Genomic DNA, 17429 nt, shown 5'->3' with positions numbered 1-17429 from the left:
GCTGGGGAAGTGTGAGGCGGGGAGTGGGCACCATTAGATCTGGGAGAGGGCACCCTGTTGAAATCTGTAGGATGGGGTGGGTGAGAGTCAGGTAGAAAGGGCAAGTGAGGAGAGAAAAATCTTGCCACCCGTCTCTCCATACCTTTTCACCCCTCCTTCTTCCTGGGGAGATTTTTTTTTTTCTCAGCAGAAATAAATGCTCACAGATGGAGGTTTCCGGAAACCAGAAATGAGTTATCTGCAGCTGGCCTAAGGCAGGAAACTCACATTTTCCTTCTTTCTCCAACCACCCTGCTTCTGTTCTTGTTGGGAGGGAGGCGTCGTGAAGGAAACCCCAGAGATTTTCAAGGAAAGAGGAGGTTCCAAGAACTGAGCTCCATCTCCGACAGGTTGGAGTTGAAACGTCTTTGTTCTGAGTCAGCTGGCTGCCCAAGTCCCAGAGCAGAGCTCCGCCTCAGCTGGGTCCAGCCCTGGGAGGAATCTGTTGACCCAACTGAGATCTGCAGCTGGGGCAAGAGCTGGGAGGGGAGGAGAGGAGAACCCAGATGGAACCCGCAGGCTGGCAGAGGGGACCAGTCTGAGTCAAGATTCCATGACATAATAGCAGACTTCAGTAGAACATTGATTTAGTGCGTGCCAGGCTCTGTGTGTTAACTCTGGTAAAACTCACCACACTCTTGTGATCTGAGTGCTGCTGTATCTTCCTTTTACAGATGAGGAAATAAGAGGCACAGAGAGGTGGGATAACTGGCCCAGAGTTTACAGAGCTAGTTAGCAGCTGACCTGAGACTTGAGCTTGAGCTTCCCATGTTCCTTAGCAAACAGTCAGTGAGGGACTTCCCTGGTGATCCAGTGGTTAAGAATTCACCTTCCAATGCAGAAGATGTGGGTTTGATTCCTGGTCGGGGAACTAAGATCCCACATGCCCACTTGGGCAGCTACTGAACCCAGGGCTGCACCAAAAGCTCCTGCCTGCAGCAGCTAATACCCGATGCAGCCAAATAAATATATAGGGAAATAAAATTAAAAAACAAACAGAAGAATAAGAACAACAACTGAAAAATGTAAGTGGGCTCCAAGAGGCGCATGATGGGCATTGTCCAGATTTAAGCCTGATTCCCCTGGACAGAGGTTCATGAACAGATCATCAAATGGTTGGGGCATTGTCTTCTGAGAACCCTCGTTTGAGAGCCCTTCAGGCAAGCTGTCTTTCTAGCCCGGGTTGCTCTGCCTGATTACAACATGTTGACACCGTGTGTCTGCTCTGATTGAGAAAGAGCCTTATCTTTGGGGGCAGGAAGAGTAATTTGAGGGAAGGAGCTCATGAGAAACCTCCAGGACCAGCCCATGCGGTGGCTGGCCTACACAGCATCTGGGCATCTGCCCTGAAAACCCAGAGCTCTCTGGAAAGTTTACACTGGGCGGTGCTGGACCTGGAGCTGGTCCGCTGGTCAGCGGGACCAAGACCTGGCTGCTGGCTTGCGCAGAGTTTGCTGCACTGTTGGTGCCCGTCTCTGCCCCTCACTCACCTTTTCTGCCTGCCCCTGTGGGCGTGGGGGCGGGTACCACTGCCTGGTGTTCAGGTGGGCCTCTGTTTGAGTTGGGATCTGCCGATGCGTATGACCTCAGGCAAGGCTGTGAGTGTCAAGTCTCCTTGTCTTCAAAACAAGGATAAATTCCTACTTTAAAGGCTACTGGAGAATTCCAGATGCTGTGTGCCAGCTGCTTAGCACAGTACGAATGACATAATGTATAGCTCTGGAAATGCTCGCTGTTGGCTTTCTCCATCTTTTTCACTGTCCCCATTGCCACCCATGTGGTTCAGAATATAGAAAGCTGTGAGAGTCCTAGCGTTTTATCTGAGTCATGCACACGATCTCTGATGGGCCCCTATAGAATGGGGACCTGTGAGGAAAGGTCGTTTCCATGTTTTCCTGCTTAAAGGATGCCGCTGCCTTGAAACACACCCTGTTGTAGATGCGAGGTGGGTGATCTTGGGAGAATTTAATGATCAAATCTGAGAGGCACTGACTAGCTTAAGATCAGGATCCTGTAAGGTTCCCTCTGTTCCTGGACCCTGAGGGTGTCTGGCCAGATCCTGCCAAGGGGCCTGGGGCAGTCGCCAATGGTCATGTGACACAGAAGTACTACCCAACTGATATGGTTTCCCCAATCACGCTGGCTAGACTTTAGCCCCGAGGCACCTCTCTCTAAGCTGTTTCATCATCCTTTGGAATTTTGCTACTTTGGGGCTTGTGCTCAGGGGAGATTGTGGCTCACATCAAAGGTGGTTTCTCTGCGTCATTTCTGCCACTTCCTGCCCTGCCTGCCATTCGGTCATCCCTCTGCCTCTCCACTGGCTAGAATCCAGCTTCTGTGCCTCATTTACCATCGAGCCCACGGAAGTGGGAAGTTGAGTTGACAAGATGGTGTGGGGTGAGATGGCAGGCCTGTGTAATAACAGGAAATCCTGTCATCTGGGGTGGTGTCTCACCCGGTCAGCCTGGAGGGTGGGGGGTGAGATAACGCAGATTAGGGAGTGAGTGGTTCCCCATTCTCCTTATTATGGCCCTTTTGGCTTCTGACTGAACTTCATGCCCTGTTTCCCTTTTGGGTTGAGTCCCACATAAACATTCACTTCCCATTACTCTCAAGTCCCCACTTCCTTCTCATTCTAGCTCAATGGCTGCTGGTGGCGGTGATGGTAATGATGATGGTGGTGGGGATAGTAATGATGGTGGTGATGATGGTGATGATGCGGGGGTGGTGATGGGGGTGGTGCTCGTAATGAGTGGTGATGGTGGTGGTGGTGGTGGTGGTGGTGGTGGTGGTGATGGTGATGATGTGGTGGTGGTGGTGGTGGTGATGGTGATGATGTGGTGGTGGTGATGGTGGTGTTGGTGGTGTTGGTGATGGTAGTGATGGTGATGGTGGTGGTGGTGATGGTGATGATGGTGATGATGTGGTGGTGGTGATGGTGGTGTTGGTGGTGGTGTTGGTGATGGTAGTGATGGTGATGATGTGGTGTTGGTGATGGTGGTGGTGGTGGTGGTGATGATGTGGTGATGGTGGTGGTGGTGGTGGTGTTGGTGATGGTAGTGATGGTGATGATGTGGTGTTGGTGATGGTGGTGGTGGTGATGGTGATGATGGTGATGATGTGGTGGTGGTGATGGTGGTGGTGGGGGGTAGTGATGGTGGTGGTGCTCGTAATGAGTGGTGATGGTAGTGGTGGTGGTGGTGATGGTGGTGTTGGTGATGATGTGGGGGTGGTGATGGTGGTGATGGTGATGATGTGGTGGTGATGGTGGTGGTGATGCTTGTAACGAGTGGTGATGGTGTTTTTGTTGGCGATGGTGGTGGTGGTGATGGTGATGATGGGGGGGTAGTGATGGTGGTGGTGATGCTTGTAACGAGTGGTGATGGTGGTGGTGATGGGGGGTAGTGATGGTGGTGGTGGTGCTCGTAACGAGTGGTGATGGTGATGATGGGGGGGTGGTGATGGTGATGGTGATGCTTGTAACGAGTGGTGATGGTGGTGGTGTTGGTGATGGTGGTGTTGGTGATGATGTGGTGGTGATGGTGGTGGTGGTGATGGTGGTGGTGATGCTTGTAACGAGTGGTGATGGTGTTGGTGATGGTGGTGGTGGTGATGGTGGTGCTGATGCTTGTAACGAGTGGTGATGGTGTTGTTGTTGGCGATGGTGGTGGTGGTGATGGTGATGATGGGGGTGGTGGTGATGGTGGTGGTGATGCTTGTAACGAGTGGTGATGGTGTTGGTGATGGTGGTGGTGGTGATGGTGGTGCTGATGCTTGTAACGAGTGGTGATGGTGTTGTTGTTGGCGATGGTGGTGGTGGTGATGGTGATGATGGGGTGGTGGTGATGGTGGTGGTGATGCTTGTAACGAGTGGTGATGGTGGTGGTGTTGGCGATGGTGGTGTTGGTGATGATGTGGGGTGGTGATGGGGGTGGTGGTGCTAGTAATGATGATGGTGGTGATGGTGATAGTGGTGACATTGGTGATGGGGGTGATGGTGGTGGTGACACTTGCCAAGCTTTGCGGTATGCCAGGCACTGTTCTATAAACTCACCACTCAAAGATTAACTAATTTACCCTTGCAGTAATTCTGTGGAGTGGGTAGTTTTACTATCCCCAAATTCCAGTTGAGGAAACAGGTACAAGGGATTAACTTGTAAGTTAACTTGTAAAAGATATTGCTAACCACAGGGTTCAGACCCAGGTCTTAATGAAACTGCACTCTTGATGAAACTCTTCTCCTCTCTATCCTAAGCCCACTGCACACCCTCCTCAGTAACCTCTGAGGTTCCGTTTTCTTGTGTCTAAAAAACAGTAATATCACTATCACCTAACAGTTTTAGGCTTAAATGAGGAAACACATGTACATTATTGACAGTGGCACCTGGCACTTAGTAAGTGCTCAGTAAACTCTAATTGGGAAAAAAAAGTCAGGCTCCTTCCTAGAAGCAATTGGTTTTTTATTCATTATTATGAATTGCTCCAATATGTAATTACTTTCCTGTGTCCTGGGAAGAAACCGGAGAAAAGGATGGAGAAAGAGGAAGGGAGGCTGCTGACCTCTGTGCCTCTGTGCCCAGGAGAAACATGCAGCCAAGGTTTTGGGAACAAGGTTTTCCATCTCTTCTGTATGGAGGAGGCCACAAAGCACAGGCTCTTTAATCCTGTCTTTCTTCTGCTTTTCTCTTCTTTCTTGTACTTTACAAGCTAAACTAGAAAACTTAGTGAGGCAGATTATAGAGTTGAGTGATCCCTCTGTGGATTAAATCTGTGCATCCCTAATGCCTTCATCCTTTCCATTTGGGGACAAGATGGTAACCTGTCTCCTGAGAGAGTGGTCCCGACGGTGAGGAATCATTGTCTGAGCTCTTCTATCTTCCTCTCCTAGCACCTCACACCATGTCTGACACACAGTAGGTTTTCAGGAAATGCTTGTGACTTGGTGGAATTAACTCCTGGGGTCCTGATGTCAGTCCCCTGTTCCTGTTTTGGTGGAGAAGCTACTGCCAAGTTCCCCTTGATATGACGCCTCAAGGCCGAGAGGCAGAAAATCCCTTTCTCTCACTTCAGCTAAGGCCAGGGTAGAGTTTTTCAGAAGTGCACTTTCCTTGTAAACCAAGTGCAAGCAGAGCAAACACAGAGTATACAAATCAACGGCGGATCCCACACTGACTCGGCGGCTGACTGCTCTCAGCTTGGCCAGCGAGCTCTGACCTCACCTTACCCCACGCTCTCTGTGTTAAGATCTCAAGTTACCCGCCCTGGGGTGGGTTTGCACTGGCAGAGTCTCAGGCCTTGTGGGATTCTGTTCCCCGAGGTCAGTCTGCTTCCTGATACTGTACCCTTGATGTGGGAACACATTCCCACAATTCCTTCTCGGCCTCAAGCCATCCGCTGGTAACCTTGGTGGTGGTTATCGTTAATTAGAAACCATCGTTTTTAGGGGTTTTGAGTAGGACATGTTCACCATGTACTCCCAGATTTTAAATATCTAAGGAATCTCCCTTCCCTGTACTCCAGAAACCCAGTTCCTACTCCCCTGCCAAAGATAACTTTTATTATAGTCGTTTATTGGCTATTCTTCCAGAGTTCCTTTATACATACAGAAGGAATACTTACAGAAAAGCAGCTGGGGATACTTACTTGACACTTTATATGAGGCCCACAAACTGGGGTCTGATGAGGTGATTTGGTGTCTATAGCACTGCATTTCCCAACTTCAAGGAATAAAGTTTGCTAAAGTGCTTTGTTGCCCGACTTAATTTCTAGTAACAGCTTCAACCTTTTTTTTTAATTAATATATTTATTCTAATTGGAGGCTAATTACTTTACAATACTGTGGTGGTTTTTGCCATACATAGACATGAATCAGCCATGGGTATACATATGTCCTGAACCCCACCCCACCCCCACCTCCCTCCCCTTCAACCTTCTGTAGCCTCCTGTGTCCATGGGGATTCTCCAGGCAAGAATACTGGAGTGGGTTGCCATGCCCACCTCCAGGGGATCTTCTCAACCCAGGGATTGAACCTGTGTCTCCTGTGACTCCTGCACTGCAGGCAGATTTTTTACCACTGAGCCACCTGGGAAGCCCCAGCAAAGTGTTTTGTAGCCCGACTTAATTTCCAGTAACAGCTTCAACCTTCTGTAGCCTTCTTTTTGGGGAGATAGAGGGGAGAAGACATTTATAGTGCATTTACAGGTAATTTTGAAAATGCATGTTTGTTTTGCCTGTTTAAAAATTAAGGTACTGTGTGTGTGTGTGCGCGTGCTAAGTTGCTTCATTCATGTCCGGCTGTGTGACCCCATGGGCTGTAACCTGCCAGGCTCCTCTGTTCATGGGATTCTCCAGGCAAGAATTCTGGAGTGGGTTACTGTCCCCTCCTCCAGGGGATCTTTCCAACTCAGTGATCAAACCCGTGTCTCTTATGTCTCCTGCACTGGCAGGCAGGCTCTTTTACCACTAGTGCCACCTAGGAAGCCCCAAGGTACCGTGTATTTCAGTTCAAAGGGCCACTTGGACACCAAATCGTGTAGTTATGACAGAACAGCAAGTTAGAGCAGATTTGACATGAGTTTGTTGATACTGTGTACATAAAAAACCATATATATATTTGTTTCCTCTTCCCATATTATACACACTGTTCTGCAACTTACTTAAAAAAAAATGTCATGTAGACATCTTCATATCATTACTAAGAGCACTTCTTTATTTCCTCTTTTTTTTTTATGGTTACTTAGAACTTCACTGTATGAGTGAACCAAATTTTTATGAGCACTTTATTGGTGCAATTTATGTTAATCCCTATATTTCATTGCAGCAAAAACCTTGTACATATATGCATTGACCTTGTCTAACCAGTAACATGTGCAGACAGAAATAAGACAGGATTTTGTAAGGGACAGATAGCTTGCTGATTTACCCACCCAGGCCAGTAGAACGTTGATTTAAGTGATCAGGTAAGGTCCATTCTGTTCTGGTAACTCTGTAATAAAAATACCTGGTGGAGAGGGTTTTGAACTTGGGGTTTGCTACAAGGACAGTTGCACAGTTCTCTTACAAGATCTGGTTACAGTCATTACATTTAAAGTATGTAAAGCAGACTTCCACACCTGTGTCTGGTCACGCTTCAGTAAAGAACTGAGGACCACCCTTATCAGTGTGGTGGGAGCACCTGTGTATATTCTGCTGCTTTATTCATATCCATCAGCATCTTGCTGCCCTGGGATGGCTGCTGCTAGCTCCTGAGTCCTTTTTGCTATGCCTTTGTCTTGGCAGTTGCAACAAGTTCACTCTTTAGTCTCTGCGCCTTTATGAGCTGGTTTCCATCTCGAGCTTTGTCTTTTTGTAATGCTCTGCAGAACTCTGACGTTGGCCATGGCTTGATGGAGCCCTGGCTGAAACCTTAGGGTGCTGTACCGTTCCTGTCACTGGCAGGGGAGGAGACCCCTTGAAGTCCTCAGTTGGGTAGCATCACGATGCCCCCAGGGTGCCACTGTGAAAATCCCTGGGCAATAACCACCTGCTTAATCACGTCCAATCCCAGTCAATAGTGATTACTCCCCTGCCATGCTCCAGGAGGTTTCCCTAGCTCTTGACTTTGAAAGCCTACTCTTACCGCTGAAGCCTCTTTTTCGAATTTACCTGAAGCATCTTCATGAGCACAGTGTTCTCCCAGTGTGGCTTCCTCGGGACACCAATTCCATAGCATGCAGTTTAGTCTCAGAACCGTGTTGACCCCTCCACACTGTGGGCCCCGAAGATACACTTGAGCAGCTCTGTTAGTAATAACTGACTGTGTTGACTTGTTTCCCCCACTTTTTGATAAAGCTTGGCTCCTTCACCTGTGGTTTTGAGACTTCCCGGTGGCCGTGAAGACCTTGTTGGGAGCCAGCAGCCGGGAGCAGCTTCCCTGCCTCTTCCTGTCCCAGGGCCTCCCCCTGGGACTGCCCACTTGATTTCCGTGTCTGGTCTGAGAGATGCCTCTAGCCTCGAAGTCCAGCCGGGACCCACCTGCTCTTGGCCTGGTAACCAAGGAAGACTTCCCTGGCTTGGTCAAATCTCCACACATGTCGGTGAACCTTAGGTTCTCTGGGTGGGGTGGCCTTCTGATCTCTTGGATCAGAAAATGCAGTTCTCTTGGATGTCAGAATGCAGTGTCCACCACAGACACATCTTCGGTCCTAGGAAAAAGAAGGTATTTTCCTTGCTCGGTGTGGGTTTTCAGCATTCGGGAGTTCTTCCTGGGACAAAAGTTTAGGTCATGGATGTTTCTTCTTCTTGTGACCCAGTCTTGTTGTGTCTGTCTTCTGCGCCTTGTGACATCTTGCTGTAACAACTTCCTGTTTATCCGACACGTGGGAACGCATTGTTTTGAGGAGTTAAAACCCAGTCGGTGTGGTCAGAAGTTTGAATGTTTGCTCCTTAGTAACCGTGGCTGATGGGATGCGTGAATAAAGTCAGTGGATGTTCTGAAGGCTTTCTTCTCTAGGGAACTCGCTGGATTCTTGGCTTCAGCTTCCTCATCTTGTTTGGGTTAAATTAAAGAAAGACCAGTAGCAATGGTCGCATGATTTGTCACGGGGAGAAGGAGGTCTGGTGCCAATACCCCCATTTTTCATTTTCTTTTTTTTTTGTGTGTGTAGCTCTTAAGGCTCTTTGAACTTATCTTGGGAGTGTATTGATTAACCCGCTGGCTCTTCATAACCCTCCCTGCAAAGATGTAAGCTCCTTGAGAACAGAAACCTCGCCTGTTCTTGTCCTCTTCTGTACGCCTGGTGCTAGAACAATGTCTGGCACATAAAGGGCAGCTGAATGAATGTTGGTGCTGGATAAATAAAATAGACCCGTTCTCCCCTGAAGGACTTTTCAGCCGCTTGGGGATGGGCAGTGAGACCACCGAAACCATGGTACCTGAATATATTCTTCCATGAATTTTCGAGGCAAGACAGGGTAGAGTTATGCAAAAATGCTGAATTTGCAGAATAAGTTTGAATGTTAACTATGCCACTGACTTATTTGGGAGACCTCTCTGTGCCTCAGTTTCTTTATCTATACATGAGGGATAATAATTGCTCCCCCCACACACATACTTTCTAATACTTGGATGAAGAATGTATGCAAAATGCATTTTAAACCAGGAAGTCTGCAAAGATGGGGGAATTAATTATACAGTTGTGGTATTCCTCTTCCTTATCTTTTGCTGCACATGAAGCAAGGTGCCCCGGCCTGCCTCCACCTCTATTAGAAATAGGATCCCCTGTGGCTGCCCTCTGGAAATGCTTTACCCATAGAGTGAATGAAGGAGCAGAAGTCCCTCTAGGATTCCCATCCCCCCCCCCCCAATTCTCTACTAACCCTGGTGGGGGTAGGGCATTCCTAGGGCCTAGGAAAGCACACCCCCTTCCCAGGCCTGGTCTCAGCGCCTGTGTCGCTGGCAAGCACGCCAATTCATTGTGCATCCGTGAACTAGACTCCAGGAGCTGTGGCATCAAGGACTGCTTGACGGTGTTTCTCTCTCTCCAGGCGGCTGCTGAAGAGTGAACTTGGATCATTCATTACAGACTATTTCCAGGTAAGTTCTGTGCATCTGAGCATGGGTTGTATTTTGCACGTGGATACATGGACCCTAAGGGATGACTGATAACGGTACACAGGACATGCCTTCAACATCCAAAATTATGTATCCCGAGTTCCTCCTATGTGCTGGGCACTGCAGTGCAGCGGCTGTGGCGGCATACAGGACAAGTGTCCTTGCTCTTTTGGAGATTACAGTCTCAGGTAGCAGTTCTCAGGCTTTTTGGTCTCAGGAACCCCTTTATGTTCTTAAAAACAATCATTTATTTGGATTAACTGTATCTTCACCATGATAGAAATTAGACATGAGAAACTTTACTGTATGCCTTAATTCATTCAAATAATAAACCTCCTGCATGTTAGCATTAATGACATGTTTATGAACAATAACTTTTTCAAACTAAATGTAGAAGTGTGGCATTGTGTTATATGCCTGCAAATTTGCCTGCAGACTGGATCCTCGAATCGGCTTCATCATCAGTCTATTGTGATAATGCACATCTGGAAAATATTGCACATAGTCTCTGGAAAATTCCACAGTACACTCATGGAGGATGCAAGGCAAATAACAGCTTAGTGTTGTTAAGAAAATCATTTTGACCATGTGGAAGAGGTCTGGGTGATCCCCCAGGGGACCCTGAACCACACTTGGAGAACTGCTTCTCTACTGCCATTCCCTCCCACCCAGTGGATGGTACCTAATTGAGTGTAATGAAATGTCCCTTTAGTCAAGTTCTTTCTTGTCATTAAGCCTCTCAGTCTGTTCTGTTAAAGGTAGAATTGAATCAGACAAGCTAACATCCCTCCTGCCTAGACACTGTTGTCATGCAGCTAGTCAACTCAAGACTCCAAGTTCAGTCACAGGTGGTTTCTAACCCACTGGCACGAGCTGGCTTCCTGACTCCAGCCAAAGGCACGTGGTGGGAGGGCGTGGGGAGGTGTCATGTAACTGAGTGGGTGACTTCCACGAAGTCAGAGCTGAGTGTCTGGGGCAAGCTGCTTCACCTCTCTATGCCTCAGTTTCCCCATCTGTAAAATGGAATTAAAAAAAAATGATCTACCTTATAGGTCGCTGCTCTGTCCACATGAAATAATTCATGAAAAGCACACAGCACATACTGTGAAGGGGCCAGGGCGGGGGGAAGCAGAGCAGAACGCTTAGAGCCAGACTGCCTGGGTTCAGCGCCCAGCACAGCCACTTTCTAGCTATGTGACCTTGGGAAGTCACTTTACCTCTCTTATTTTAGTATCTTGTTCTGTAAAAACAGGGGTCATAGAATGTAACCTTATAGGGCTGTTGTGAGGACTAAGGTAATTATTATTTGTTAAGTGTTCGAACAGTGATTAGTACAGAGTAAAACAGAATAATGTGTTCATTAAATATCTATATACTGTTGACCCTTGAACAACATGGGTTTGAATCACAAAGGTCCACTTGCACACAGGTTTGGTTTATTTTTTAATAGTAAATACTACTGTATTTACTGTAGGATCCATGGTTGGTTGAATCTGTGAATATCAAAGATCCTGTGAAGCAGAAGACTGACTACAAATTATATGCAGATTTTCAAGTACGTGGAGGGTTGGCCCCCAAAGCCCCCCATGTTGTTCAAGGATCAGCTGTATACATATTCTTTATTCTAAAGTGTAACCCGCCCATTTTAATGGGGAAGTGACATAAAACCCGTAACAAATTGGTTTCAGGTTGGTGATGTTATTCTGTGCCCCAGGTGAGCATACTTTTAAGACAGTATAAAGAGTTTGTAGGTTTTAAAAACAACACAAGCATCCTTTCATTTTCTTTGCATAGATCAGGAAGCTTAAACTTTTATGTGCACTTTGAAAGAATGACAAATGTCAGTTGTTACACACACCCACACCCACACACACACCCACACCCACATCCACACCCACATCCACACCCACACCCACACACACACCAGAAAATGGCCACTTGGCCATTCTAAATCTGGAGAAAGCAAGACCCAACAGAAGCCCAGAATTCAGTCAGGTCAAAAGTCTCAGCAGCTTGAAAGACCACCCCTGTCCAGGGAGAGAGACAAACAAAGATTAAAGAAGAGATAATTAGTCACAAATGTGAATCATTTCAGTTGCCCTTGACTCAGAGGTCAGTCTTGTCCACACTGTCTTCTCTCGCTGTCTCTAGTGACTGAGTTTTAAATCCCACTACAGAAGTGGTTTTTCATCCCCTCCTGGAGAAACCTGCTGGCCCAGCTGCCTTCCTCATTGACATTTAAAATAGACAAGGTTCCCTGTGTGGTTTCAACCAGGTTTGACGTGTCAGTCATTGCTTGGCTTTGGGGGCTCCCCCTCGGATGGGTTGGGGAGGGCTTTTGGGTGGGGATTTGTTTAACTGGGAAGCCCTGAGGTTTCGAGGGCAGTTAGTACTGCTTACAAAGTGTGTCAGACACTTAACAGCTGGTAACCACATGTCATGTTTTATCTAGAGCTTAATCAGAGAGACTGCTTGGTGACTATTGAGTCTCCTTCTGGGAGTTTTTCATGATTTCAAATCTGGGTTTTTCCTTAGTTCAAGGTGCTAGATTGGAACAAAGGCTATCCTAGATACTGTTTGTTTGTTAAAATGTAGGTTTTAGGTCTCATGCGAGCTCAGAGCCATTTTTTAAAATGCGTTTGATTCTGTAGTCCCTAGAAATTACCCAGCACATAGTAGATGCCCAGTAAACTTTCTTGGGCTAGAGGAAGGGGTTGTCCACCGTGGATACATGAGAGATTTGAGGAGGTGTATGCCGTGGTATTGAGCAACCTTTGTCTTCATGGTGTTTCCTTATTTTCCTTTGGCACTTCTGATCCTGCCAGGGAAAGTCTTGGTTTGTGCCCTTGTGTCTGTTACACTTCTGCAAGACTTGATGATCTATGCTGTTTAATGAAGAGACAGCAGGTTTCAGACTTAGTGTCTTCAGCCAGAAGCCCTTAATTAGAGTTATGTAACATCGTTTAGTTTGCATTGAGTAGATCCTTGAGTTACATTCTGTTTATGGTAAATGGGGTTACTATGGTTTCTTTTTTAAACATATTTATATTTTGAAAAAGTGGATTGAGGGGAACTTCCCTGAGTTCCCTGGTGGTCCAGGGGTTAAGACCTCGCTTTCTAATGCAGGGGGTATGGGCTCCTGATCAGGGAGCTAAGATCTGACATGCCTTGGGGCCAAAAAACCAAAGCATAAAACAGAAGCAATATTGTAACAAATTCAATAAAGACTTTTAAAGTGGCCCACATTAAAAAAATCTTTAAAAATAAAGAATGAAAAAAATGGATAGATTGAAGAAAAATAGTATACAGGAATAACTGTAAGCGGCCCTGGTTGTGGCCAAGTGGTGATGGTGGTTCAAGAGAGACTCGGGTTTGTAAAGTCATTTGCCAGGCACCCTTAGTAATGGTCTGGTTTCAAAGCCACACCGAGAATAGTTCTTCAGATGAAGAGGGAAATCCAGGAGGGAAGGCGGATAGAGGCAACCTCAGCCTTCACACTCAGTTATCAGCTGTAGTTTTAAGAGGGACAGTCAGGATGGGCTCCAGGAAGAGCGTTCCTCCAGAAAGAAGGAAGGGGCAAGGTCTGGGGACAAGTGAGGAATGAAATCTTGGGGTGGACTGTTGCAACCCACATGCCATGGACATGGCTGTTGGGTAAGGTGACGAGTGGGCTCCTCTGTGTGGAGGATCAGATGACCACCCTCCCAGACATCTGTACTCAGCAGTGAGATCTGCTTCCTGGTACCCAGAACCCCCAACCCAGAGATTACTGTTTGTAAAATCTATCACTGGGGCTCCGCTTTTGAAAGTGAACATTCTCATTTTACAGCTTAAAAAAAAGATGGTCTTCAGGGAAGTATAATGAAAATGACCCGAGGTGAGGGAAGGGGGAAAACAGGTGGGAAAATGGTGCTTATCTTATGCCTGCACACAGAGAAGACAGCCCGTTTGACTGGCAAAAGCACAGATAGATTTCTAGAAGACACCAGCCAGAAAAAATCTTTGACATTTGCAGTATTGATTTTCTTTATCCTTTGGTCTGTTTTGAATTGCGCCCAGAAGGAAAATTGGGGTTTCCGACAGGAACTCTATCCTAGAGACAGCCCTGGGCGGGTAATTGGTTTCTTTTAACTCTGGAAATGGATGATAGGAAATGCTCTGCATTTTTCTCTTAACTGATTAGGTACCTTGGTGGTTCGGGATGTGGGGATGGGAAGAGTGCAGGTGGCACTCTGTGTTTCTGCATCTGCTGGCTGTGTTGTGTCTGTTGGAAGCTTTTCCTCAAGCCCAGAAAGTTAAATTACTTTTGGTGCAACCAGAGTTTTGCTTGATACAGAAACTCAGGGTGTAGTCAGTGACTTTCAACAAGATTTGTTCTTTTTGTTTAGTCACTCAGTCGTGTCTGACTCTTTTGTGACCCTAGGATTGTAGCTCACCAGGCTCCTCTGTCCATGGGATTTTTCCCAGCAAGAATAATGGAGTGGGTTGCCATTTCCATCTCCAGGGGATCTTCCCAACCCAGGGACTGAACCCACGTCTCTTGCATCTTCTGCATTGGCAGGCAGATTCTCTTCCACTGAGCTACCTGGGAAGCCCTTGAACAAGACACTACCTAGCAAAAGGGGAAATCTGGCAACCACGCTTGTCAGTAGGTCACAGATGGCCTAGTAGTGTGTGATAGAATGTTTCCATCTTCTCATATCTGTGAGTCCCAGGAGGCCAGTTTCCCATTAACTCACCATTATCAGAGAGGATTCATCAAGGGCATGTGGCACGTGGCAGGAAGCTGAAGGAGAGACCCATAGAAGCGTCCTGGTCACCATGGAGTATGAAATTGAAGTGCAGAGCTGTAGATACATCCATACAGGTAATACAGAACATTATGTTAACTGAAGCACTGAGTGGAAGGTAAAGGCTTAAAAACAGGCCCAGAATAAATACATTGTTTAGGTACAAAGATAGGGCTTGTAAGAATCCAGAAAAATTAAGGTGGAGAAGCAATAAAGAGTGGGGGAAATAATTTTTGCAATTTTCAAACCCAAATGGAATAGGGTACAAAAGTTTAAACTCTTCTTTAATCCACTTGGGAAGGCTAGAGTGATTCCTGAAATGGGAAAAAGGATAAATTAGGAGGGCTTCTCAGGTGGCGCTAGTGGTAAACAACTAGCCTGCCACTGCCGGAGACATAAGAGACTTGGGTTCGATCCCTGGGTCGGGAAGATCCCCTGGAGGAAGAAATGACTACCAACTCTAGTATTTTTGCCTGGAGAATCCATGGACAGAGAAGTCTGGTGGACTACAGTCCATAGGGTCACAAAAAAGCGGATATGACTGAAGCAACTTAGCATACAAGCACGCAGGTAGTGAGGGATAGTTCCCATATACTGCTTTGAAGGTGAAACTGGAGCCAGGATCCAGAGGGGCTTTAAACAAGAGGAGCTGAACTCCAGGATGAAGATGGGAGAGATGGGGAGAGGATGATGTCTTTCGGTGAGAAGGTCATTAGAGGTTGCATTTTGAATTTGGCCAGCTCTTGGAAGAGAGGCCTTAACTTACGTACAGAGTCTATGAACACTGGGGTGGCCTAACGCTTCCCTTGGCTGCTGAGAAGGGAGAGAAAAAGTTGGCATAGTCTGGGGGCTTCCAGGATGACCCCTGGCTCTTTCAGGCTGCCTTCTGTGGGGTTGCCCACCAGCCAGCTGCTTTGCTGTACTTAATTTCCTCGGCAATTACTTGAATTTTGTGCAATTATTTGAATATTTTTACTGGACTTTCCTCCTATTTCATGGAGATAAATGGAAAAATGAGTCTTGAAATGGATAACCATAAATCTTAATATAAGTGAGAGAAAGATGGAAATCTGTGGACATGCTGAAACAGCAACTCTGTAGCTTCATCGGACGAGATTATTACACGTTCAACTGTTAAAGAAGGAACATGTACATACCAAATGCTGCAAATATAGCACCTGAAGATGAGCACCAAAAATGAGGTGTAATTAGGGATTTTATCATCTAATGCTCTATAGAAACAGAACTCCCCCTTATAACACATCAGTGTCTTGTTCCACATGCGTATGTGTTTTTGGAAACCCATTATGGATGAAATTGGGTGACTAGGCTGGGAATGGCAGGAGACAGGTTTAGGGAACCAGTGTGAGAAGGGATGGAAGACATGCTGGACACATGAAAACATCTAGCACTTCAGTGGCCTGAGAAGTAAAGACTGAGGCTAAAGAGTATTGTTAGACTTGGAAAGCAGCAGGGGGCCTTTCTCGGAGGCTGTTCTACAACTTAAGGAAGACAAAAATAACCATCATAGTAACAAAAGCCAATATTTTCCAAAATTTATGTGTCAGGCATTGTTCTAATCTGTTGGTTCTCAAAGTGTGGTCCTCAGACCTGTGTTTTCAGCATCACCTGAGAAAGTGTCAGATAAACAAATCCTCCGGCCCCTCCTCAGACGAACTGAATCAGAAACTGTGGGGTCCGGCCCAGCAGTCTGTGTTTTAGCAAGTCCTCGGTGATTCTCATGTGCGCTCAAGTCTTGAGACCTGATCTGAGAACCATTCCTGCACTAAGTCACGTGGTCCTCCTGACAGAGGATGAGAACATTTTCATTGTTATTGTTTAGCACGTATTGCAGCTGAACTTGGGGAAAGGGAGGTTATTCACTATCATTCGACTTGTAAAAGACAGTGTGCATGCTAAGCCGCTTCAGTCGTGTCTGACTTTTTGTGACCCTATGGACTGTAGCCTGCCGGGCTCCTCTGTCCATGAAATTTTCCAGCAAGAATACTGGAGTGGGTTGCCATGCCCTCCTCCAGGGGATCTTTCCGACTCAGGGATCATACCCTGTGTCAGTTATATCTCTTGCATTGGCTGGCTGGTTCTCTACCACTAGTGCCTCCTGGGAAGCCCAGTAAAAGGTAGAGCATAGATCAAACCCAGGCCATCTGGCCACGGGAAAAAATCTTTTGGATTATATAATTTAAGTGTTAAAAATGCCCTGGAGACATCCCCTGAAAAACCCCAGAGAAGAAAAATTTCAATGCTTTTAAACTTTATATTTTTCAGTATCTAGCAAAACAGACATGGGACTGTTTTCCTGCTTCCTCATAAAATAACTTGAAAAAAGCCCTAATTCACCCTTTCAGTGAATTTTACCAGCAAAATGATGCTAAATGAAGAATTAGCATTTGTACCAAGTTTTAAATTGTCTTCAGTCTCCCATCTGGGGCTTTCTGTCTGGTCTCATCACTCCTACACATTAGTTTATTAAGAACTCTTTGGGCCTGGGGGTGAGTTTTGTTTATAAGACTTTTTATTGCTTATCTAGGAAGACATCCAGGTTCACAGGAAATGTAGACATCCTTAGAGATGATGGCTGTACTTTCAAAGTCACAAAAGGGGAAAAAAATGGAGGTGACCCATGAATCCATCATCAGCTTGATGCCAACGACAACAACCTCTGTAGACATTGCTGTCCCTGAAAACAAATGCGTGAACTAGAATTATTGGTTAATACAAGTTCTTGGTGGGCAGAGTGACATCCTGCCAAATCCTTCTGGGGTAGGAAAGAATGTCTTATCTGGCAATAGAATCCATCTGGGACCCAGGTGTGTGCCTTGCTGGATATAAAATGTGGTTGGGAAGATCCCCTGGAGGAGGGCATGGCAACCCACTCTAGTATTCTTGCTTGGAGAATCCCATGGACAGAGGAACCTGGCTATAGTCCATGGGGTCTCAGAGTTGGACACGACTGAAGAGACTTAGCACAGCAGAGAGGGAAGCCCCA

At 46.5% G+C, this 17429-nt stretch overlaps 1 protein-coding gene across 13 annotated transcripts in view; it reads left to right on the top strand.

The window, feature by feature from the left end:
* Window positions 1–17429, top strand: part of PRR5L (proline rich 5 like) — a 158308-nt gene that overhangs the window by 110643 nt on the left and 30236 nt on the right. For all 13 annotated transcript variants that reach the window (XM_027562647.1, XM_027562646.1, XM_027562650.1 and 10 more), the window contains one exon: window positions 9566–9614. In XM_027562647.1, the coding sequence (XP_027418448.1) occupies window positions 9566–9614 (49 nt within the window). The remainder of the gene's footprint in view (window positions 1–9565; window positions 9615–17429) is intronic.

Source organism: Bos indicus x Bos taurus, chromosome 15 (assembly GCF_003369695.1).
Source record: "Bos indicus x Bos taurus breed Angus x Brahman F1 hybrid chromosome 15, Bos_hybrid_MaternalHap_v2.0, whole genome shotgun sequence".
Classification (NCBI taxonomy): Eukaryota; Metazoa; Chordata; class Mammalia; order Artiodactyla; family Bovidae; genus Bos; species Bos indicus x Bos taurus.
The sequence above is the reverse complement of the archived record's forward strand: the minus strand, read 5'-3'. Positions and strand labels throughout refer to the sequence as shown.